General features: G+C 34.8%; 2 protein-coding genes across 2 annotated transcripts; one reads left to right on the plus strand and one right to left on the minus strand.

Annotated features, from left to right (window-relative positions):
- The first annotated feature begins 15,005 nt into the window (after nucleotides 1–15,005).
- On the plus strand, nucleotides 15,006–17,090 carry LOC136808709 (uncharacterized). The gene is made up of 3 exons (XM_067065250.1): nucleotides 15,006–15,259; nucleotides 15,381–15,868; nucleotides 16,180–17,090. The coding sequence occupies exons 1-3, from the start codon at nucleotides 15,111–15,113 to the stop codon at nucleotides 17,088–17,090; spliced, it is 1,548 nt and encodes a 515-aa protein (XP_066921351.1). The 5' UTR covers nucleotides 15,006–15,110.
- A 2,216-nt stretch (nucleotides 17,091–19,306) lies between these two features.
- On the minus strand, nucleotides 19,307–19,912 carry LOC136808710 (uncharacterized). The gene has a single exon (XM_067065252.1). It carries the CDS (start codon nucleotides 19,910–19,912, stop codon nucleotides 19,307–19,309), a length of 606 nt encoding a protein of 201 aa, XP_066921353.1.
- Nucleotides 19,913–23,923: the final 4,011 nt, after the last annotated feature.

Raw genomic sequence — 23,923 nt, forward strand, 5'->3', positions numbered from 1 at the left:
CATTGATATAGCAATGTCGTAAATATTGTACGTAATTAGGGGGGGGCATGGTTCAAAAAGACGATGTTGGGGCATACTTATGTCGAAAAAGCAGGGTCTGAATAGAGTGGTAATTATGATATATTGGAATGAATGATTGCGAAGAATATTTTAACAAGTTTGTAACATAATTACTAAAAATGTTATTTGTTAATAAGGAAGTACAGTCTGTGACGTCATTTGCTCAGGTCTCGCGTAAAAATCAACAAAATTTGTGCAGGCAAGCCTCGAATTTTTTTATTTTGATATGTGTGGGGGCAATGTTCTTTTTTTCAAGAGTTTTGAATTATTTTAAAAAATTTTGAGAAAAATTTTTTTTTGGTGAACACGTCTTTTTTTTGGGGGGGGGGCATGGTTCAAAAAGGCGATGGGGGGGCATATGTCGAAAAACAGGGTCTGAATAGAAGTCACGTGTCAAGCTCGAATCTGATTGGAGTTGCTATTGGATTCAATTGTCTTTTTTTTGGGGGGGCATGTTTCTATCATCATCAAATGTTGTGAATACACACATAAAAACTTTCTACTCATAGTTGTGTTTCGACTCGATACTTTTTTCGGGACACCCTGTATTGCAAAGTGTGTCGAAAATTATTGCAGTACCGATGTTATGTTTATAGCCTTGCTTGAAACAATAAAAAATTATAAAACGCAAGAATATTAAAAAAACAATAAACAAAATGAAAAATACCTTTACACAGTATCAAAATAAAAAATCATCCATTAAAAGTGTAGCACAAGAGCATTGCCAACACAACGAGACTTTTTTCTGGAGAAAAAGTTTCCAAAACTCGGTTAATGATAAAATAGACAAAGCTCTCATTTGTATGACTTAATAAGGAAATGAAACACAACTTTCCGTATTAAAATGAATCTAAAATAGATAAAAATAAATCATAACGAGGAAAATATAAAAATACCTTATCCATTCGGAAAACTTTAATTCAAAACTTTACGTAATGCTTTTTTTATTTTTATTAACACTATAGCTAAAGAAATGACCATATAATCAATTCTAAAGTCGAATGTCAAGATGTTTATAACTTTCAAGAATTATCAAATCATTTGGTTTCAAAGAAGATTACAGAGCCTTTGATTTCAAACTTATTCTTAATGAACTAAGAAATTTATTTTAAAGAATATAAAAGATATAAAAATAAACAATACTTACAATACTTAAAGTCAATTAAACGTGAATGCCTCTGGTATAGAGACATTACACCATTTTGGCCTTTTTAAAACACAAGATTCTTTTTTACAAAAATAAAATGTTTGCTGCACAGCTTTATCTTTTCCATATAGAACAGACAATGCACCATCAACTTTAATGCATTCTGAACCGATCGCTATTTGACTCTTGCAACCAGAACAAGTTGCAGATCGGTTCTCCTTTTGCTGTATTGTAAATGTTTGTGGCTGGTCAAATTGTGGGTGCTGTCAAAGCAGACCTATGTAATCTTTACCTCTCGTGTTTATTGTCTCATTTAATTTCATTGCCTCTTTGATAGCCTCTTTGGCAAGAAAAGCTTTAACATCGTCGTCTTCAATGTGTCTCGAGCAGATGATTTCGTCAGTTTGTACATCCAGAACAAACATCATAATGAATATTAAATGTTTGCATGGGGTTTCAGTTCCATGTTTTTCAAAATCGGGACATGAACACGATGGGGTATTGCACATTGTGACTTTGTACACTTTTCGACCGTTGGAAGTACCAAGAACTGCATATACATTTTTCAACGGTGAAATTTTGATTTTCATCTCAGCTTGTAGCTTAATAGCCGTTGACTTCCATCTTTCAAATAATGCAATGCGGGATCGTTTCTTTTTGGGAGGATTGCACCCTGTTTCTTTATCGACGTTGGTCTTTCCTGTGTTCTCGATATCAAAACTCACGCCGTGGTCTAAAAGATCTACTCCGAGTTTGTGTGCAGTGGCGACTTCTCGTTCCAATTGCTTTCTTTTCCTTTCTGGAACAGTTTTCCCAAACCCAGGGCTGAGATGTCCTTTCTTTAAATTTTCTTTTGATGCTTCAAACAAAAGAGAGTCTCTAATGACGAAATGCGCACACTCCAGTAAGGAAATCACTAATTCGTCACGATGTTTCCACCCAGAGCGGACAACTTCCGCCAGGTTGCTCTGAGGTGCATTCAAATGCGTAAATGCTCGAAAGATGAAGTGCCTTCTCTCATGCCACCAATTCAGCCAGTCATCCTCTTCACCTTGCAAAAAGTTTTTCAGCTGTATAAAACTACTTTCATACGCTTCTGGGGTCGTAGCATATAGAATTTCATGAGAAAGCTTTTTGAACTGTTCTTTGTCTCCACAAAAATTCTTCAGCTTTCGCTCAAAAGATAACTTATAATGAAATTCACAGCCCTTAACCCTATTCAACCTTCGCTTTTAGGGGCGGTTCAGAACTAGGGGGTCTTTTCCTGTACCACCCCTTAACTTTTGATCTAGTGGGTCTTTTTGGATGAAATTTGGCACACCAGATCTTTGTCACGTAAGGTAACTTTTGACAAAAAAATTTTTTGATGACGTCACTCATCATGCCCAAAGTGAGCAAAAACCGAAAATTTCCTTTGTTCTTATAAATAGCTATTGTATTCCAACAAAAGCTTTGGAAAAAAGTTGGCTGAGTTTAAAATGCTTATTTTATCCTAAATATTCAATAAATTACGGTTTAAACGATATATTTGACATTAAAAATAAATTTGTATTGGAAAAGTGTCAATTTTTGTGACACCTTACTGTCAGAAATGTCATCATTCTCAAGGTGTGAAAATTTTTAGGTGTCAATTTTTTTTTCATTTCAAAGCTAAATAAAAGTTAGGAATTTACAGAAAATTTCAAGGCAAAAGAAAAACTCTATTATTTCAGGAGATATTACCAATAGTTTGACCTCCGAACAGAAAGAGCCCCCCCCCCTAGGCCGAATAGGGTTAACATACTCTAAAACGTCTTCTCTATAAATATTTGCTAATCCGTTAAAGTTCGGCCCCGCCATATCCGAGACCCAACCTTTGGGAGAAAAACGCCTTGCGGTATTATTAACGTCTTTATAGGCTTGGTTAAAGAGTCTCCAAAAAGTAGCCACCGTTTCCCATCCTCGTGTTTGCAGTTCATCGTTGCAAAAACCGTTTGCTTTTGGAGTAGAGGGTGGTAAACACTTGATGTCAATGTTACGAACGATTTTTCTTTTTTTTCTTTTCTAGCCTTTAAGTCTCCAAAAATAGCCATTGACTGGATCCCCGTAGGCTTAATGCGGGAGTTGACAGCTAGCGCAGACTGTACTAGATCGGGGGATCTTGTTTTGTGGTTTGCGCTTACAACACATTTGTGGTTTCCACAATGAAATATAGTTGCTTCATTTTGATTGGAATAAGCGATATATTTTCGGGCATTACAATTGGTATGGTAAACAAATGCCGAACAAAAATTGCAATGACCATCTTTCGTAAAGCTCACGCGATTCCGTTCTTGATAATCTTTAAAATAGTAACAATCAATATTTGGACAGTTCAGGTTTTCAGCACAATCTGCGTATCGAACATTTGGATAGCCGGCCCATTCTGTTTTATTATCTCTTTTCCATTTTCTTCCGTCTTTTATCGATTGAAGAAGGTTTGGTCGATTGTTGGCTTTAATATGATAGACTTTGATTCCATCAATATCTTGGGGAACAGTATTGACGTTTACAACGGGTTCATTCATCCAGAGGAGGCGTGAGATCTTTCTCTGTTGGGTTCTGATAGTCTCAAGTTCTTCATCCGAGCTTGAAATAAAGGCAGGTGAACATGTACCATCGCTTTCGTCGTCGATACCTGAAATATTTTAAAATTTATAACTGAAATTAGACCAATGTTAATAAAGCGACAACTAGGAAGCCAAAATTTCATGCGGTTTCCTTGGTGTATCTTATTTGGAGCCCCCATCCCACCGCCTAATCAATTACGAAAAATTAAGTACCAATGTAAAGATAATTCAGGGTGGAATAAATAAGAATTTGAATATCTGAAAATTTGAAAATCAAAAATTAAAAAAATGAAGAAAAAAGAATTGGACTATTTTGTAGAAAATAGCTATAATTTTCACTTTTTCAGAAATAAAAATTGATTCTTCAAAAATTCGGACGTGAAAATCGAAAGACGAGGCCCAAACATTTGGGTCGAAAAATGGTAAAAATAGTATTTTTTAGTTAAAATTGTGCCCCATCTTGGGGCCATATTAAATATAATACATATATATATAACAGAACAATGATATGAATAAAAAAAACTTTATACAACAGATTTTTGAATTCACCCAATTTTTCCTGCTATATTTTTGCATTTTTCTTACAGATCAGCTTAAAATAGCAATGACACAAAATTAATGATTTTCAAACAGAGTATTGGATATATTCCACTTGGCCGACAAATTCAACCAAGCCAGCCAATTTATCTTATCATGGACAAATCGTTTTAAACTGGACAGTAGAGCTTAAAAACTTACTAGAAAGCCTGAGCGGCGTAAAGGCCCAGCAGTGTTGGCACTGCCAGCATATTTTTCCGCTGCAGAATCGCCTTACAACAGGAGCGAATTTTTTCAATGTATAGACTCGAGTTGGGCAAGCAATGAAGATTTAATTACTTTAAACTTTTTTTCTACTAATTAAGAAAGAAAGATTTGACCATATAAGTTGGAGGTATTAATTATATGTGGTTTTTTCTTACGCATGCGCACAATAGATCGTTCGATTTTAGCCTAGAATCATCAATTGATAATTGCGCGCATAGGCCCTGACAAAGTCAAATCTTCTCGACCAGTTGTTTCTGCTCTTGAATGTTTGTACGCCTAAAGTATATCATTGTTGTTACCTTCATTAGTGACGTTATCAATGTGTTCGTTATCAATGTGTTCGTTATCAATGTGTTCTTTTTTTTCGGGTACAAAATTATGACATCAGGTAATATATCAAAATCATTATGGTTCTATGGCTAATTTGGAAAGACAGTGTTGTGCTCAAATTCTGGTACATTAAAAGATGTATTTTGAGAAATTAACCGGGTGCACCAGAATAAAGTATGTTTGAAACTCGATTGAAGAAGCTAGAGAATTTATAATTTTTTTCCATTTAACAGCAAAATAAACATTTAAAACCGAAGGACCACTGCTAAGATTGCTTAGATACATGCCGCCCGCGCGGCAATTTGATCAACTTCAGATTGTAAGTCCGTGTTTCGGCTTCCGGTGATTTTGTTGCTGTTCACTGTTAGGGTACACCATTTTAAAACGGCATTTTTCGCAGTCCTAGCTACAAACCGAGAAAGTTTTCGTGGCTTCAAGCCAAACCATTCAAGTCATTTTGATAAAACCATCGGTTTGAAGATGTGATTTATATAGCAAATTTTATAGCAAATTTCGCTTGGGATAGAAGTTAAAGGTACGTGCACAATATAGCAAAACTGCTTCGCTCATAAATTCGCTTCGCAAAAAGCCTCTGATAACAGCTTCGTGCGGCTTCGTGGCAACAAAAACGGACCCTAAAGTCGAATAAGTCAAGGCTTTGGCTCTAAGTACAAATCAATTATTTTTGAATTCTGAACAAGCCGAAATCGAACACCCTTTTGACAACCACGAAAAAGGGTATGATTGCGCGCGCAGCGCGTATCTCGTTTGGTAAAATGTGCGCGCGATATACTAAATTGCCCTATATCGCTAAACATTTTTGAAAATTCAGTGTTCGTGTAAGACTACATGACACCAGTTTCTCGTGTTTCCTCAGATCGCATCGCTTTCGAAACTAAATCCTCATGTCGCAGCAAAAGAACTCCTATGATTGGTTTGTTTTCCCCGTTTTCCCGCGCGTTTATTTATTTGGACCGGTTGCTATTGCCTACCAACAAAAAACTTTCTCTTCTTGCGTCTTGCCTTGCCAGCACATCAGCTTGCTGTGGATTGGATTGGAATGACATTGATTTGGATCCTCAATTTTCTTCTGCTGGTTCAACAACAAAGAGAGTTATCTACACCTTCTACATGATGATTAAACTGCTGTTGTTGCCAAACTATAGCCTACCTTCGTACAACAACTGTTGCTCGCCTTCTCAATTTTTCTTTAGTAACAGAAGACTCATCTGATCTGTAATAGACTTTTTGCACAAACAAGATAAATTTTCATTCCATAAATAGTGGCCAAAGCATTATACGTAATGAATCCAAAAAATACTCCATGATAACCTGATGGTAGACCAATTTCCACGCCTTTAATTTTTATTTTATTGTGTTTATGAAAAAAGCATCTTCCAGGCAGGGCTACATCTAAAACTCTTATCAATATTAAAATTACAGGATTTAGAGTGCCGGCTGATTTCATTTTCGTTTTAAGTTCGATTTCAAGCCAACATCTTAGAAACGGTGTGCTTGCCCATAGTCTACAGGGGTTTGTGCATTTTTTCCTCTCTGATCGCTAAGCAAAGAAATATAGCTTCCAAATTATTTATTCATGATTCAATAGACTGTTGTGGTCACCTAAATGACTATACCACGCACGGTTTGCTGTTTGAATGTGTTCGATTGTATTCAATCACGTTTAACTTTGCTTGGTTGATTACTACTTATACTAATAATATTACCCAGGAAGTGCATCAGTGCAAAATATATTGATTAATTTCTAATAATATTCTTATTTGACTTTTGAGAATCAATTGCGGTTCTAGTTTAGAGCAAGTTTATATATCCTGCATTTTCAACCGCTATCTACCCGAATGTAGGGGAGGGCGCCACTCTTTCTCCCTGGATTTCTCCACTTACCCTTGATCCTTCTCTTTAATTGCTGAGCGTCAAGCAGAGAGGCATCAAGTATCATTTTTGTACTAAGTACAAAGTTTTTATTATGACCTTACCGGGGGTTGAACCCACGACCTTGGGCACTGTAGCCGGACCCTCTACCTTTGCACTACATTCGCACTACAAATTTTCCTAATTCTAGGTACAATCTTGTACAATTGTTATCAACTAAAAATTGGTGAATAAAATTGGAGTTTTCAAAATTAGTCATTAATCTAAAAAAAATTAAAAAAAAAATGTTCTTCATGAATTAAAATTTATAAAATTTATAGTTATCGATAACTAATCCAACACCCAAAGTGGAAGTAGGAGACCTGTATAATATATTTTAATAGATCATGAAATCAAGTATCAGCAATATACTTACTACAGAGACCTTAACCAGCATGGACACATGATCCAGTATCAATACCTGGTCCAGCAGTGACACCTGGCTCAGCATCAACATCTGTTTCAGCATCAACTTCTGGTTTAGAATTGACACCTGGTCTAGCTTTGAGGAATTCTCGAGCTCAAGCCCCATCTCCAACTCCATCACTCACAAACCATTTTAGTACTCTGAGCCATCGAACAAGAGCCTTCTTCTTTTCGAACACCATATGTTATTAACATCACCATACCCCAGTCAGACAGACTTTTGCCCAGAATGGAAAAAGTAGCAGCAAAAGCAGTTTTGAGAGAGGTCAATGATCAGTTCACTCTCATCTATGGAAAGAACTTCACTGATGTCTTATGCGAAATTCCTGAAGCAAACTTTCAAACAAAACTTTCATCCTCAGAGAAAAAGAAAATTAAAAGACAGCAAACAACAAAAGTTTTGTATTTATTTTTTATTTGTCTTTACTAAAGTGTAAAGTAACAAACATTCTAGAATTGAATAAATATTTGGTTGGTGTCAAAATAAACTATTTTTATGTCCCCTTCTCTATTCATTCTTAAAGGTTAATTTTAAGTTTCCCTTGTGTTAATTTTAAAACGGTTGTCACTCGACCTCGGGCAGTATTTCTCAATACAGCCCTCAATAACCGGTCATTATTGTATTAATAATAATTTTTTTTGCTAGGTCAATAAGTCAGTTGAAAAGCATCTGGCTGTAAGAGATACAGACACTGCCTTTGGGTTAAGGATATCGGAATCCAAATATATGCAACAAAGAAGTGAAATGTTTATTGAAACGATACACGGTGCAACCTCAAGGACTGAAAAAGTAAAAAAATTTGTTTAATCTTCAGACATCCCTGTGCAAACAATTTTAAATCAATAATATTGAATTGGGGATGCCATAAATATTATTTGATGAAATCTTTGGTACCTAATAGATAGGGGTTAAAATGAGCAGGAAAGGAATTATCTCAAAGCTTTAGTTTAGTCACAATTACTTTACCCTAAAATAATTATTTCTTTATTAGAAAAACCTGATTCAAACACCGATATATACAAACACTGGATCGGGGATTTCCCGTACGAAATGGGCCTTTTTTGAAGCCGGGAAATTTTCGAACATCCGCCATCTTTGGGACCCCTTTGTTTACATTTTTGCTTAGTAGCGCGGAGGTATGGGGATAGCATTTTTGTAAACAAACCAAAAAAAAATCAAAACAAACCAAAAACCAAAACAAATTTGAAACGAAAACGAAAACGAAAGTCAAGCAATAAGCAAAGAAAAAATAATGGGAAAGAAGAGTGGTGCTCCTTGTACTGCAATTGGGTGTAGGAAAAGAAAAAACAACAAGACTCAAGATCTCAGAAGTGACAGTGAAGGGTCTTCGGACGAAGAGAGCAGAGAAAAAAGAAAGTATCCAAGAACTTTTCACTCGTAAGTAATTTAACTTAGGTCTTCCTTCTTTCTCAGTCTTTTGCTTGACAAAGGATAAATATAGGATTGGTCAGAGAAGAAGCAGGGTGGGCAGCCAAATTGGTAATTTGTGATGTATACCAAGAAGACTGATTCTCAATTATTACAATAGATACAGAGAAGGTTACGGAGCCCCTTCCCCTTTGAAGTGAGAGGTGACCTGCTGGGATTAGCCCTCAAAATAAAGCCGGAAGCTCCCTGAAAAAGAAATGGATTTTAATGATAGTATACTTTTTTTACACCAGCTTTCCAAGTGCTGTCAAAGAACCTGAGAAGTGGCATAAATGGGTAAGGGCAATGAGAAGAGAAGGCTGGGAACCAACACCACATTCAAGGATTTGTTCCGACCATTTTAAGGAAGAATTCATAAGAAGGCCTGAAAACTTGAACGACAAGGTCATGTTGAAATTTAACGCTGTACCAACAAGATTCAAGGCATTCCCTGATCATCTAAAAAAACAAGAGGTATTTTAATAAATTCAGAAAAAATTCATTATCGATAACAAAAATATAGCCTCACTATACCTATTATTACAGCATTCCAAGGCCCAGAAATGTCCCTTAAAAATGAAATTCAGCCTTTAAATTCCATGGTATGTAGGGTAGTATGGTATGTAGGGTAGAAAAAATGACACCATATTTCCAACATCCAGCAGACAACAGCAAAATTGTATACGTGATGCTTGACATATGCCATATGCTTAAACTTATACGTAACACGATAGGTTAGAAAGAATGCTTCTGCCCTCAAATCATGTGTGTTCTTCAATTCTTAACAAAATGAAAATATTCTCTTGGGTGTGGTAAAGATAAAGGGTCAGAGCATCTTCTCAATTTTTTTAAAGAAAAATTTAATTGTTTTTAGGTAGTGGTTTCATCTTAACTGATTCTAATGGTGGCAAAATTAAGTGGCAGTTTGTTAAAGAGCTGGAAAAGCTGCAGAGTGGAGAGGGCCTACATCTCGCGAACAAATTGAAGGCATCACATATCAAATGGCATCAAGCAAAGATGAAGGTATATATACCTTAGATAAATGTATGGAATCTATTCAAGTTAATCAAGGGATTATGGTCAGTCTACCAAACAGTAATTAAATAATTTTACAAAATTTTTGTTATTTAGAAAAAAAAATTTCCCCCCACTTTTTAGGTGAATCTTGCTGCTCAAGCAATCAGTTCAAGTGTTGCAGATGCAATCGAGTTTTGTGATAAAAAATTGAAATTAGATGCTTTCAAAGATTCTGGACCAACAGTAACTTTCATTCGTACATTTGACCGCCTCTTCGACATTCTAAACTCACGAACCCCATGCGCAAAAGGATATAAATCACCTTTAAAGAAAGAGAACAAGCACTTATGGCTGCCATTCATTGAGGAAACGTTACTGTAAGTAATCAGAGTGATAAGTGTTGTGTATTGATGTAAAAATATTTTGTCTTTTCAGCAAATGCCATTATACCATCAATGAAGACTGCGGTCCTATCAAACATCAAGCTCAACACCGTCTTCAAAGAGTTAGACAGCCATATGTTGGACACGTCAGTTGGAGACAACCATGTTTTCCAGCTAATAAAATTGCTAACTGAGTGCTACTGCAAAATTCGCTTTCATCATTTGGCAAAACAAAAGAATCTTGTTTGTGGGGAAGACAAAATCAGGAAAAAGTTGAGCAAATTGATACTATTCAAGAACCAGTGAAAATTGTTAAAACATGTAAGTTGTATTTGAAAATGATAAACGTTAACAAAACAAAATTGAAAGAGAAACACCTTTATGAATTTCAAACATATTGAATTTGAAGACCTAACGAGTCTGTCTTTTGTGGGGTGTGAAAGTTTTGAGCATACTGGTAAAAGCTACACAGTTTTGAAGGCAACTTTTATTTCAATTTTAGTGACTTACAACAATCAATAGAAGCTCTCTCCTCACTCGTCCAATCCTACAACAATCAATGTCGACACAACACAACAGTACTTACAATCAAGAAAAAGACCTGACGATTCACATCACAACCTTGACCAATCATATGAAACAAATGCTTGCTTTGCTGGAATTAAAAAACGGTTTTTTTTAAAACCACAAATCTTATAAAAAACAAATCTCTACTTGTACTGTTGTATTGAAATTTTCCTATCCTTTGAGCTTGCTTGACCTTTTGGGGGTGGGGGGGAGTCCATTCAAAAAGAATGAAAGAATATTGACAAACAAGCTCTTTGAAATAAAATTGACTAAAATGAAACTTTTCCAATATAGCTAGGCTTGCTCTACAAAATAAAAAAGCCTTGAAAACATCAGAATTCTATAACTAAAGCAACCAGTACACCTCAAACACCAACCAAAACTTACCAAAACTCAATGTTTACATTTTGCGCGGTCTCAAAAAGGGGTCCCAAAGATGGTAGACTTTCGCTCTCACCCGACGTCACTTTCAAACACGGGAATCCGCGATCCAGTGTTTTTATATATCGGTGGATTCAAATAGTACTGAATTTCTTTTTGGCTGTTAAAATACCCTTTTATTATTTCAATTTTATGAATCTTACCATTAAGGAAACTGAAAGAAATTAATGGTAATGTTAAGAAAAAGCGTCATTCAAAACATCCTGATGAAGTTAATCAATTTGACAAGCCTAGACTACTGGAGGAAGTTAGAAAGCTATGCTTATAATACAGATATAGGTTTTTCAAGCAGTAACTTTATGGAACTGTTCAAATCTGCACTCAATTTAAATGGTTTGTTGAGTAAATCGAAGAAGACTTCAAATAAATTACAGAAAAATTGGTGCTGATTATGGTTTGAAGATGGCAAACAGAGGTCAAGTTGTCAAAGAGTTTCTTCTATTGAGTGGCATTGATTTGACAAGATTTTGGAATCGTTATGAGAATCCCAACAAGGTCCGTCGTGCTGGATTAAAGATGGTAGGTAAATTATGTTCTCTTCCTCCCTCCCTCCCTCCCTCCCTGGACGAATAAGGATTTGGTCATCGACAACATTGTTGCAACTCTATTTAAGAGGGTCAGCAGTCAGGAACAATTTCAAGTTGGCCCATCATCTCGGAAAATCGTCTATTAAGCCCTAAATAAACAAATTAGCCAGATTATACAGATAAATTAGCAATAATCGCATCATTTTTATCAGAAGCAAATTTTACATATTTCTAGAATATTCTCCGGTTGAAAATCTTACCTTTTCAGCTCCCAGAAAGTTGATAGGCTAAATAATCAATAATAATCAAAATAACCGATAATAATAATTTTCCAATTTGAGATTTGGGCTTGAAAACAATAGACCTATTGTTATAGAACAATAGAAATTGAAGCATATGCCCAGCCTCAGCTCAAATGAACCCTATGCTTAAGATCTAAAGTTACATTGACAATATGATCGAACGTCGTTTAGGCGTTCTGTGTCAGTATTACTCGTACTCCCTTTAAATTCCAGAATGCAGCAAGGGCTCTAAGATAAGTGACACAAAAATTCTTGAAAATTGAAATGAATTGTTATTTAATCAGATATAAACTCTATACTAATGTAATAATTGTACCAGAGAGAATAAGATGAGGTTCTTCCAAGGTATCTTTTATAGTTCTTGCCTTTTGAGATACATCACTTCTAAATTTGACAAAATTACTCCTTTTACAAAAGCAAATCCATATGTAAATGGTCAGAATTGTTGTGTTTGAAAATTTTCCTACTTATTTTTTTCTTGTTTACAGTTTTTATAACTGACTCAGGGATTAGCAGTAGAAAGGTTAATATACAAAATAGAAACCAAGAAAAGAAAGGGGTATTCTAGGGGCTTCTCTACTTCTCGTGTGTACATCCCCCAAAGTCATTTTCTTTTGATCGTTAATTAAGAATCCATATAAAATAATATAACTTAAAAAAATCCATAATTTGCGATTTAAGCTTTGCACTGTAAATTCATTTTCAGCAATAAATCTCCAAAGACAGACGAACTCGTCGAATTAATGGATGTCCAAAAAAGGAGGGGAGAACATTTGCACGTTTCATTCGTGAATTACAATTAGTTCCCGAGCTAAGCGTCTTTGTGCTGTCTTCACAACAGCTAAAAGATATAGAGCGATTTTGTACAAAGACTATGAAATTTTGTGTTTTTGGGGTGGATGCAACTTACAACATGCTCATTTTCTTTAAGTGCGGTTCTACTATGTTCCTCTTTTTGAGTTCTTTTTTTATGCGTGAGTAAATTTCTAATAGACAGTTTCGTAAAATTGTGTATTGAAAGTATACTTGTTGTTTACTAAAGATGTTTAAATCTAACTTTGTTAAACAAGTCTTTGTTTTAATCCTATTACGTACCGCATGATGTGTAGAAAATATCACGAAATTCAAATATGTTTTTTAACAAATATGTTTTTTTTCGTGATTTTACAATTTACCACTAATATTCTTCGTTTTTGTAATGAAATTTTTCAGATAAATTAATATTCATATCTTTCAATTAAAAAAAAAATTTTATTCTGATATCGATAAAGAAAGAAAAGTTATCGCTAATTAAAAAAGAGCGAAAAATTGCAATTCCGAAAAAGAGCAAACCGGACTTAAGCAAACTGAGTGGGCAAATTCTTATTGACAGCTACAACTTATCGCCACGTAATGTTCCTCCCCAAAGAGGGTGTACATCCGGTAATATTGGAGCCCTGCCTTGTACAATCAGGCAAGAGTGAGGAGTCCTACCAAATGTTGCCAATGTACATGATCAAAGAGCATCAACCAACCAAAGATGTCATTGTGAGGGGAAATGATTCAGAAACAGCCCTCAGAAACGCATTGTCCGATTACTTACCAAATGCCCTGGCAATGCTCTGTGATCTATGAACATATGAAGCGTAATGTTGAAGCGAAATTCATAGGTAAGAGTTGATAAAACCTTAGCCGGGAAAATATTGGGGAAAACTTAGTAAGGAAAATTTGTCCAGTCCAGTCCAATTTATCGCTCTCAGTAAAAATGCTAACGTCATCAAAATCATCACTTTTTTGACTTTAGAGGTCATATCTCGGGACCAGGTGGTCCAAATTTCAAAAGTGAACCCATTTTCTTTATCTACTCATCGAGAGGAATCTCCCTGTCTGGTTATTTTTGACATTTGAAAACCATTAAAATTCAGTTATCAAGGCTTGATTAACTGTAGAAAAAAGTACCATGTCCGCCATTATGGATTGGAGGATGTTCCCATTTTCCTGGGGGTGGGGCTTTTTTTTGGTTATTCCTGATATGTTCCTGGACCTTTGTGTAAAATTTCATCTCTACACCATTTTTGTCTGGGTACTTATGCAATTCTACCTGACAACAGGGTATTTCGGTAATTCTGTAACTTATAAATATTTATGTATTTTAAGCATGTCACAATCCTGGTATATTGCAGTCAATGGATTTACCAGACTGAAAGCAGGAATAGACGAGTCAAAAATAATCTCTCAACGTTTTTTACTAGCTGCTCTTGAACATATAGCTCTCTTTTAATTTTTTGAATTTACTTTTACTCATTTACTAGAGCTTGCCATATTATTATATTATTCTCTATGCCAGAGAAAAACCGAAATAATGAAGGACATATTTGGGAGACTGTGTCGACAGTTGAACAGTTGAACAGATTTGGGATTGAATATGCAGGTTTACTGGGGAGAAAAGGCTCACAAATTTAGAGAGTATTTCCAGACCAATAAAATGAATGATATAAGAAACTGCATGTCAGCAGAACTAAGAAAGCTAAAGTCATACACACAGAATGCAAATGAGTGTGTCAATTCCGTTTTAAAAAGAGGAACACCCCCTGAAACAACAAGAAAGATGTCCCATAAGGAAGTGGTTCAATCGCTGAGAGCCATGAATGATGCTCAGCAGAAAACAGTAGAACTTTCTCTGATTGGAAATGGAAATTGGAAATTGATCCCCACGTTTAAAAATGCGCTGAAGGAGCTGTCAAACTATTCAATCATGCTCCCTCAACAGAGGTCAAGACTTCAACAAAAATTCAATAATATGGAGGTCAATGGAATCAACCACAAGAGTTCTCTGTCGGTTTCACCGGAAGATTGTGGATTGATCAACCCACCATTTTCAGTTTTAAGGGAAATCTTTGCTGACGCTGTCAAAATCAAAGATAATGGGCTTCCTTCTGATTCCAGGTGTACAAACTGTGCGCATTGCCCAAAACCTACATTTTATTATTATTATACAGTATACAAGTTCACAGGCCCGAGGTGGGCCTCTGCGAACCGGTTTGATTACAATTCTAATACACGGGTTTCCTATTAGCCGATTCATGTAAAAGAACACGAAAATTGCATGTAAACAAACGGGTCAGAAAACGAAAGTACAAGGAATTTCAAGCAAAAACGTAAACCAGCTTGTCACACTATGACTGGAAAAAAGAAATCTGACACTGTTTTAGCTTTAGAAAAGATATCAATTGATGAGTTTCGTTTATATTCTATTCAATCACTTAAAAGTTTTCTCTCAGTGAGAAAAAAATCAACAACAGGATCTTTTGACACGCTTGTTGCAAGGTATGTTTATTTTTCTCACACAAGATATTTTTGTAAATCACACACACTTTCGACATTTTATGAAATGCACACAGCTCATATTCGGCTATCTAAATTTAAGTTTTTCCTCTTTTCTACTTAGAGCTTTTGCTGCAAGCGAGGAGAATATCCCTATTGATCCAGAGCTAGAACATCAGGAGAGGGCAAATACTGAACAATACACCCAAAAGTTCAAAACGTTATCCCTTCAAGACCCACTCTCTATACCACAGAAAGAATGGGCTGGTGAAAAAGATGGAATCCACAAATGGCCTAAGACGTACTTCATGGACATTTCAAGACATTTTTCTCAAGTTCTTGGAAATGATAATTTGTGGCAACGTCTAGAGTGCGAATATAAGGAAGGGAAAGCTTATCGATATTATAGTGATGGCTTTCTTGGAGAACTTCATATCAATTTCCCTGAACAAAATCCTAATGTATGTATCATGAAATCAAAGTGCCTTCCTTCCCAACGTGTATCCATGAAACAATACGATGTGTGGGTTATCATACAGCAAAAGGATACTGAGAGAGAAATGGATGGGCAAATCTTGAGAGGGTATTGCACCTGTACAGCAGGCCTTCTAGGTAAATTGCATTTTTTTCTCAATAAAAATCATGTCTTTTATAAGAAAGATTTTTATAAGAATATTAGGAGCTAAAATTGGGTGAATTTTAAGAATTCAAAAATATTCCCAGGGTGAGTTTGATAAGAATAACTAATTTTAGTAACCAAGAATAATTTTGATTACTTCGTAGTCCAAAATAATAAAAAAAATAAATGACAACCAAGCTTTTAAAGCTTGGTTGTATTTATTTTCTTTATTATTATTTTATTATTTTATTAAAGCTTAGTTGTTTTTTTCTTATTTGTTATTTTATTTAACTTTTTATTTCAGGGAGCTGTAATCATGTAGCTGGGTTGCTGTTTAGACTTGAAATTGCAAATCTCATGGGAGAAACAAGGAAAACGTGTACTTCGTCACGATGTAAATTTGTTGAACCCCCACCATCAAAGAAAAAAGTCATTAAACCAGGAAAGCTGTCTTCATTTGTATTCAAACAAGAAAAGTACAGTAGGCTGGCCATTTCTAAGACAAAATCAGATTCAAAGCAAAGTTTAAAACGAAAACTGGAATATATGCCAATGAGTAGCAGTGTTACTTGTAAAGAACTTGTTTCTGAACCAAAAAAAATGAGGGATATTTTTTACAAATCTTTCAAAAATGTTATTCCTGACAGTTGTTTCATTCAAATAATGGATGGAAAGCCACTCGATGTTACTGAAGAAGTTACTGAAGAATCGAAAATTCTTTCACTTAAGGAACATGCAAAAATTTTTAAAGACAAGAATTGTTATGATACTGAAACATATATCGAAGCTATTACACTATCAGATGATCAAATATCAAAAGTTTATGAAAAAACAGTTGCACAGAGTAATTCAGAGTTTTGGGTTGAGCAAAGAAAAGGTCGTATAACAGCTTCAAAATTTAAGAAAGTCTTTACAAGAATGGAATCTTTAAAAAAATCTGACCAAGAACCTATTCCCCTTCTAAAAGAGATAATGGGAGAAGACAATAAAAAACCTACTTGGCAAATGAAACATGGCATTTCGTCAGAACGACATGCCATTATGCGATTCAAGCAAATAATTCGAATTAAACATAAAGGAATTAAATTCACTAGTCCTGGCATGACTGTTTCAAAATTAGACCCTTACATAAGTGTCACACCTGACCTGGAATTCGAATGCCCCTGTTGTGGAAAAGGTGTTTGTGAAGTCAAATGCCCCCCTAGTGTAACCTGATAGCAGCTGTGGAGTTTTCAAATCTAAAGATCGCTGACTAACGAGGAAAATCTTTTCTACAGAAATTTGATTCAACTTTTTGAACTTAAAATAAAATGGTATGAAAAGTGCGTTATAGATAGGAATTAAATTCTGTCCCAAATGCTTTGCGAGTGGAAAGGTTTCAAATTGAGAAGGTGAAAATGGATGTTAAAACAAGTTTTTTGGTCATACTTTAAAACTTCAAAAAGTATTCAGTAAATTCATTTTCTATAGATTTTCTTCTAATAATTAAGTGTTTGTTTAATTTTCCTTTCTTTGAGTGATATTGTCAAGTTTAAAGCAAAAAAGATTCTTTTTTGAGCATATATTCATCCATTAAAGAACCTTGTCTGTGAAATACAATAATGTTTAGCATACTTCTTTTCCAAAAAAGTTCTGAATTTGCTTTGAGAGAACTTAACATATCTCCCAACCCAAAAGTTTCGGCCATGACACCCTTTGTCGACATTGCACTCGACCTGTTTCCTCTTAAATAAAATTGTACGTGCGTAGACGCGCGACCATTTTCTTCAGATTGTATATTTTCGCCCACGTCTTTAGAGCTTCAGCGTACTGGGCCAGAAAATACACAATCTGTTATCAGGTTACCCTAGTGTGCCTGCAAATAGAGCACCGTCTTGGAGAACTTATGGTAAACATTTAGAAAATTTAAATGGACAAACAAAATTAAAACGATCAAGTGAATATTATTACCAAATTCAAGGACAGATGGCTGTGACAAATCGATCATTTGGATACTTTTTCGTTTTCAACATTGCTAATAGAAGTTTTTATTTGGAAAAAATTGTATTTGATGCAGTATTCTGGACTGAAAAACTATCAAACCTCAAATTATTTTGGAACACTTACGTTTCTCCCAGACTTCTCATTACAAACATTGAGAAACCTAAACAAACAGTTGACCACTCTGAAATTCATAGTAACATTGATATTGAGATGATTTTATTGCAGGATAATCTTGAAATCACCTTTGACGTATGACTATATTATACAATACTGATAACACACGAATATATTATGTAAAAAGTCTGAGTTTCATATTCACTAATTTTCTAATATATTACACGTTTTTTTATAAGGAACCTTAACTTTGCTCTGAGCCTGGAGTTCCTTAATTTTACAGAAAATATCAGCCTCAAAGTTCCTTATGAGTTGCTTATTACATAGCTAGTTCAAGTGAAAACTCTTACTTTTACTGTTCCTTAAAGCTTGTTTTCTTATTCTCAGCCTGAGCAGTTCCTTAACAATTCCTTATTTTTTGGACTATTTTCAGCCTCGAGTTCCTTATAAGCGTGTTCCTTATAAAAAAACGTGTACTGCTATAAATTATAATAATATAATATTATCTTATGAACCTTTTTGTTGTAAGCAGTAAATTTATATTTCTATGCTTTTTTTATTTTTATTTTTTAAATATCCTAAAATCTTCTGTAGTATGTATGGTTTTTATCATTTTATTATGTAAATAAATCAACAAATGGAAGACTCTGTTTCACACTCACATATTATATCTGTATCTCAATTTCTAAAACTTTGTCAGTAAATTCATGTTTTGCAATAAAAAAGAATTTCTTTGGGACTTAGGGAGCTAATAATATGGACTATAAAAACGCTATAATATAATTCATAGGGAATAAGTTTTAAAACAAAAAAAATATTACTTATATTCTATTTGAGGTGGTATACTACAGGTTTATAGCAACATTGTAGAAAGAAATTCATAAAAATAGAGGAGGTAGTAAAAGAATGATAAACCATGTGCTAGGTTTATGAAAGACCAATAAAAAAATGATTTTTGAGGTAAAAAGTTACTCTCATTAATGCTACTTAAAGTTTTAAATTTAGAAGGCTTTTTCAGATCAGTTTTTACAAGTACCAACTCAAAAAAAATATATATATAATCAAAATTTAAAGGCATAAACATGATAAAATATCATTGGCTCAAAATAAAAAGTTACCTTATTGGAACACACAATTTACCCACTAAAAGTATGCAATATCAATGTTATGACCTTGATTTTTCACCTAAAAATTTGTCATCCGCCAAATTAAATTCCCGCCAAAATTAATTTTTTCTCTAATCCGCCAAATTAAATTCCCTCTAAAAGGACTTTTTCGCCCATCCACCAAATTAAATTTCCGCCAAAATTTGTTCGAATAAGGTATAAAAAATGTCATTTCATTATTGGTTTTCTCAAATTTGAGAGGGCACAGCAAACAATGACAATGTCATTCAAATGTGGTAACAAACTTATTTGAACTTCATTTGATAAAATTTGGAAAGTTTTCACCCTACGAATGACCTGTTCAACCAAAATCCGAACTTTAGCAATGTGAGCTGTCTTTTTAAGTTGCGCTTCAGTCATTTGGGAAGTACCGCGTCTTCCAGGTGGAATAATTAGATGTATGCTTTTTTGAGCACACTCTTGTTCAATATTAAAACCTTTATCTGTCATAAGACTACAGTATGGGGGTAGAGTGTCCAGGAACTCAGTCTCATTTACAATAGCCTTGTCTGATATTCTTCCGGTGTAGGGCTCTGAAACATAACTGATAAAAGAGTTGGGTAAGACACTAATTAAGATTTTTGCAGTGTTGTGATGTTTATATTCACTCCAAGTTGCACTTTGTAGTTCTAAACTTTTTGGAGTTTCAATAAAAACTTCAGTACAGTCTATGATACCATTTAATCTATGAAACCCTCTGAACCGTGATGGCGTGGTGTTTCGTATATTTTCCTCCTCAGGGAGATAAATCAATGATCTCAAACACAATGACATGGCTCTTATCCAGCTCTTATCCAGCTCTGAAAAATTTTGGACGCACAGCTCTTCGATACTCCAAACCGGTCACCAAGGTCCTCAAAAAGTAATCCCAATCTCAGCTTCATTAGTGTCAACAGCAATTCATCGACAGAATTTAATTTTCGATCAGGCCCAGGCTTTTTTGGTGTGTGTACTTTGTTGAAAGGATTGGCAAGAGTTCTTTTCTTTGCGTAAAACCGACTACGTACAAAACCTTTGACGTTATTATGCAATTGATGAAACAGCTCCAGGTTGGTTATGTTGGTGTAAAAAAGACACTTTTTATTGTTTTTCAATAAAGTTTCAAACAAAGGTTTGACCACTGGACTATTAGCTGCACCGACAGTTTTCATTGAATTATGCATTTTTGTCTTTTTGATGCTTGAACGAATTGATTTGTTGATTCTTTTAATACATTCTGGAGTTTTTTTGGTGATTATTAAATCAACATTTGATTCAAGTTCATTGGGTAACATCGATGTAGTTGTTGAAGCTTTAGGATGATGAGGTTGGTGAACTGGTGTAGACAACATATTTTTTTGACATAATAGATGCTGTTGGAGTTTCCCTTACAGTAAGAGTAGATTGAGCAGTATCCTTTTTGGGATTTGGTAAAGTTATTTTAATGACAGATGATGACAAACGTTGTTTTTGTTGTAGTCGTGATGAAGTAGTCGTTGATGATGATCCTTCGCCACCAGCTGCTGTTATATTATGATTGTTAGAAGACTTTCTCTTTCTGCTGATAGCTGTTGTTGATGGTGGAGACAAAAATAAAGCTCGCTTTTCTGCACCATCATATCCCATGGATAGTACTGGAAGAGGGTTATCAGAAGAAGGTTCACCGTCTTTGAAATGGATGGAACACACACGTGCATTTCTGCCTGGTTCAAAAAATCCTTTAGTAGTATCATCAGCACGATTAATCACCTTAATCCACTTCATTCTTAGCTCATAATCTTTCTTTACAGTAGGAAATGGATGTAGCTTGAAAGGAGGGTCACAGTTACAAAGTTCATGAATCTGTCGATGCTCTTCACACTGTAAACTCTTCCACTTGTTAAGTCTATAACTTCCATTGCTGCAGCCAATAACAACACAACAAAGAGCCATAATATCTATCTCCTCTCCTTTCTCATGTATTGTGAGCTCAGTCTCAAAAAAAATAACAAAATGGCTTTCTTGAGTCCAGAATATGAGTGAAAATATGTTAATGTGTGCCAATTCTCACTGTTGAAGGTTACGATTTTTGCTTTGTTTACATGCATTTTTCGTGACCTTTTACATGAATCGGCTAATAGGAAACCCGTGTATTTGTTAAATATCTAAGTTTGTGTCTTTTCCACGCTTCATTAAGGTTTTGTTTAAACAAGTGAATGGAGGTCGACTCGACGACAAATCGTGGCAATGCATTCCATGTAGGGATTGTTCTATAGTAGAATGACTTTGTTTGCGCTCCTCGAAGACCATCAGCAGCAAAGTTTGGAACGAATTCGTGATCGTGAAATCTGGCTGGACGAGTTCTTTTAACTAGCTTGTCCCGAGTTGTTTTTGGATCATAAAAATGGATATGCTTATACATTTGGACCATATCGCAGAAAAGTCTTCTAAACTCAAGAGATGGAAGCTTGAGTCTTTGTAAACGCTCCTCATAGTGGAGATTACGATACTGCAGAATCAGTCTTGTTGCCCGTCTTTGGACCCCTTCAATCAGATTAACGCTGCGGCGTAATTTCGGCTGCCATACTGATTGTGCATATTCTAGATGCGGTCTGACAAAGGTCGTATACAATGTGCAAAATGCCGAAGGACTCAGGTCACTGAAGCTTCTTTGGATGACTCCTAAGATAGAATTCGCTTTATTGACTTGTCTAGAGATATGTTCCTCAAAAGATAATTCAGAGTCAATCAAGATGCCTAGGTCTTTTTCTTCAAAAACATGTTCAAGTTCGTTACCTCCAAGTTGGTATCTGTGTGCATGCTTAATATTAGCAAATTTACCTATAGTCAAGACATGGCATTTGTCAGGATGAAACTTTAGTAACCAATCTCGGGACCACTTTTCCAATTCACAGATATCTTTTTGAACAACTAGAGAGTCTCTAATAGAATTGATTATTTTCACTATCTTCGTATCGTCGGCAAAGAGAAATGAACCAACTAAGTTGTTAACAGTCACATTGTCAGGAAACGGAGTAGTGAAATGTGACAGGTTGTGCCAGCGCTTCACAGCTTACAAGATTTGTGAGCACACCCTTGCTGTGTGTGAAAAGGAAGGAGCACTCAAGAAGTTTATCGAAAATCTTAACCTTTCAAAGCCGCTTACTTTTTTGAAAAAGGCCAAAAATTTCATCATTTTTTGCTGGAAATTTTTTCTTTCAAAGGCAATTTCTCAACCAGGACAAACGATTCAGGTATCAACTTTGGTATCGTTGGAAAGCTCTTTCTCTCAGCTACAAAAAATTGCAAATTTTTTTTCTCTGAATCTCAAGTGGTCAGGAGTTATGACCAAAAGACTGTGTATCGGTAAAATGGCCTTTTCAAAACGTATATATACGTATTCTGGCTTCTAAGGGTTAAGAAACGTCAGAAAAAAAGCCTTATCAAACATAGTTAATGTTTATAAAAACCAAAACATTGGAAAAAATCAACAAAATCAACATGTAAAAGATGGGGAGCAAGCAGCAAGAAGATTACTCAAGCTGGTAGACGCTTTAGCTATGACAGACCCTTGTTTTCAAGAATCTAATGAAACTATAACTACTAACAACAAGCAACAATCTATACAAGGTATTTTCAACATAAATTCAAGTTCTTCTGAGTGCATCACAAAAAACACTTTGACTTTAATTTCCTCCAAACCTACAGATATTGAAGAGATTGATTCTCAAGTTGATATGATCAAGATGGTAATAAATTTCAACAACATGTGGTTCCTGATTGTTTTGATAAGATAATGCATTTGAAATAAATAAAAAAGTTTGTCATTTTTAATTGCTTTTAGGAAAAAGGAGATGTTATTATTTTTGCCTTTGATGATAAAATATTTTTATTGCCTTGGGAATGCAAAAAGTCTTTGGCAGAGGGATCATATTTTTTCCAAGTTTGTTCGCAACTAAGCTAATAGTACATACATCTTCTTAAATTCAGAATTATACATTTCTTTTACCAAAGTTAATTTACAAAAAAGTAAGAAAGTCAAATTTATTTTGAAAATATTACATTGAGTTTCGGTTTAAAGCTATGTATCAAAGTTTTTTGTAAATGTTTTCCAATGAAATTTATACTTCCAAAGGTAGCTTCTGATATATTTTTTTATTATCTCGATGAATTTCTGGATCATAATTTCCATAAATTAAATGAGAGTAATAGAGAGAATTAAGTTTTACCTTTATGAGTCATTATGAATAAAATTTATGGAGATTAAAGTTTTTTAAAGAAAGTCTTAAACTGTTAACAAACAATTCTACAGAAGAAAATCTTTCCATTCTGCCCTTCACATACGTTAGTGTCCTACATTCATAGAGGCAAATTTCAAACTTCATACATTGGTTTGGGCTAAAATGATGCATATTTTGAAAATTAATTAAATCCTTTTTTGATCATTTTGAAAGATTAAAAAGGCCAATTCAGTTAGGTTTTATTTTCGTACTTAGTTTCTATGAAATTCATAAAATCCTGCCAGAGGAATGTAAAGACATGGAAAAACAGCTTCTTCGGAACAATAGACAAACGGCTCGTCATATACCAGGTCCTTTGCCCTCAAGGGAGTTTCTTTCGAGCTAATGGTTTTCTTTTGTTGTTGCTTTAAAAGATAATTAGCGTGGTATGACGAAATTCTATTGTTTCAGGTCAAATTATGCGTAAACTTTAGGGGCTTATATTTTTTGGGGAGACCTCTTTTATACCCTCCAGGGGATTAAGGCGGGGTCAAAATGCTTGCAACGTTTCAAATCATTTTCAGAAGCTCATTTTGGGCTCAAACAA

Source organism: Clytia hemisphaerica, unplaced genomic scaffold (assembly GCF_902728285.1).
Source record: "Clytia hemisphaerica strain Z4C2 unplaced genomic scaffold, Clytia hemisphaerica genome assembly, whole genome shotgun sequence".
Lineage (NCBI taxonomy): Eukaryota > Metazoa > Cnidaria > Hydrozoa > Leptothecata > Clytiidae > Clytia > Clytia hemisphaerica.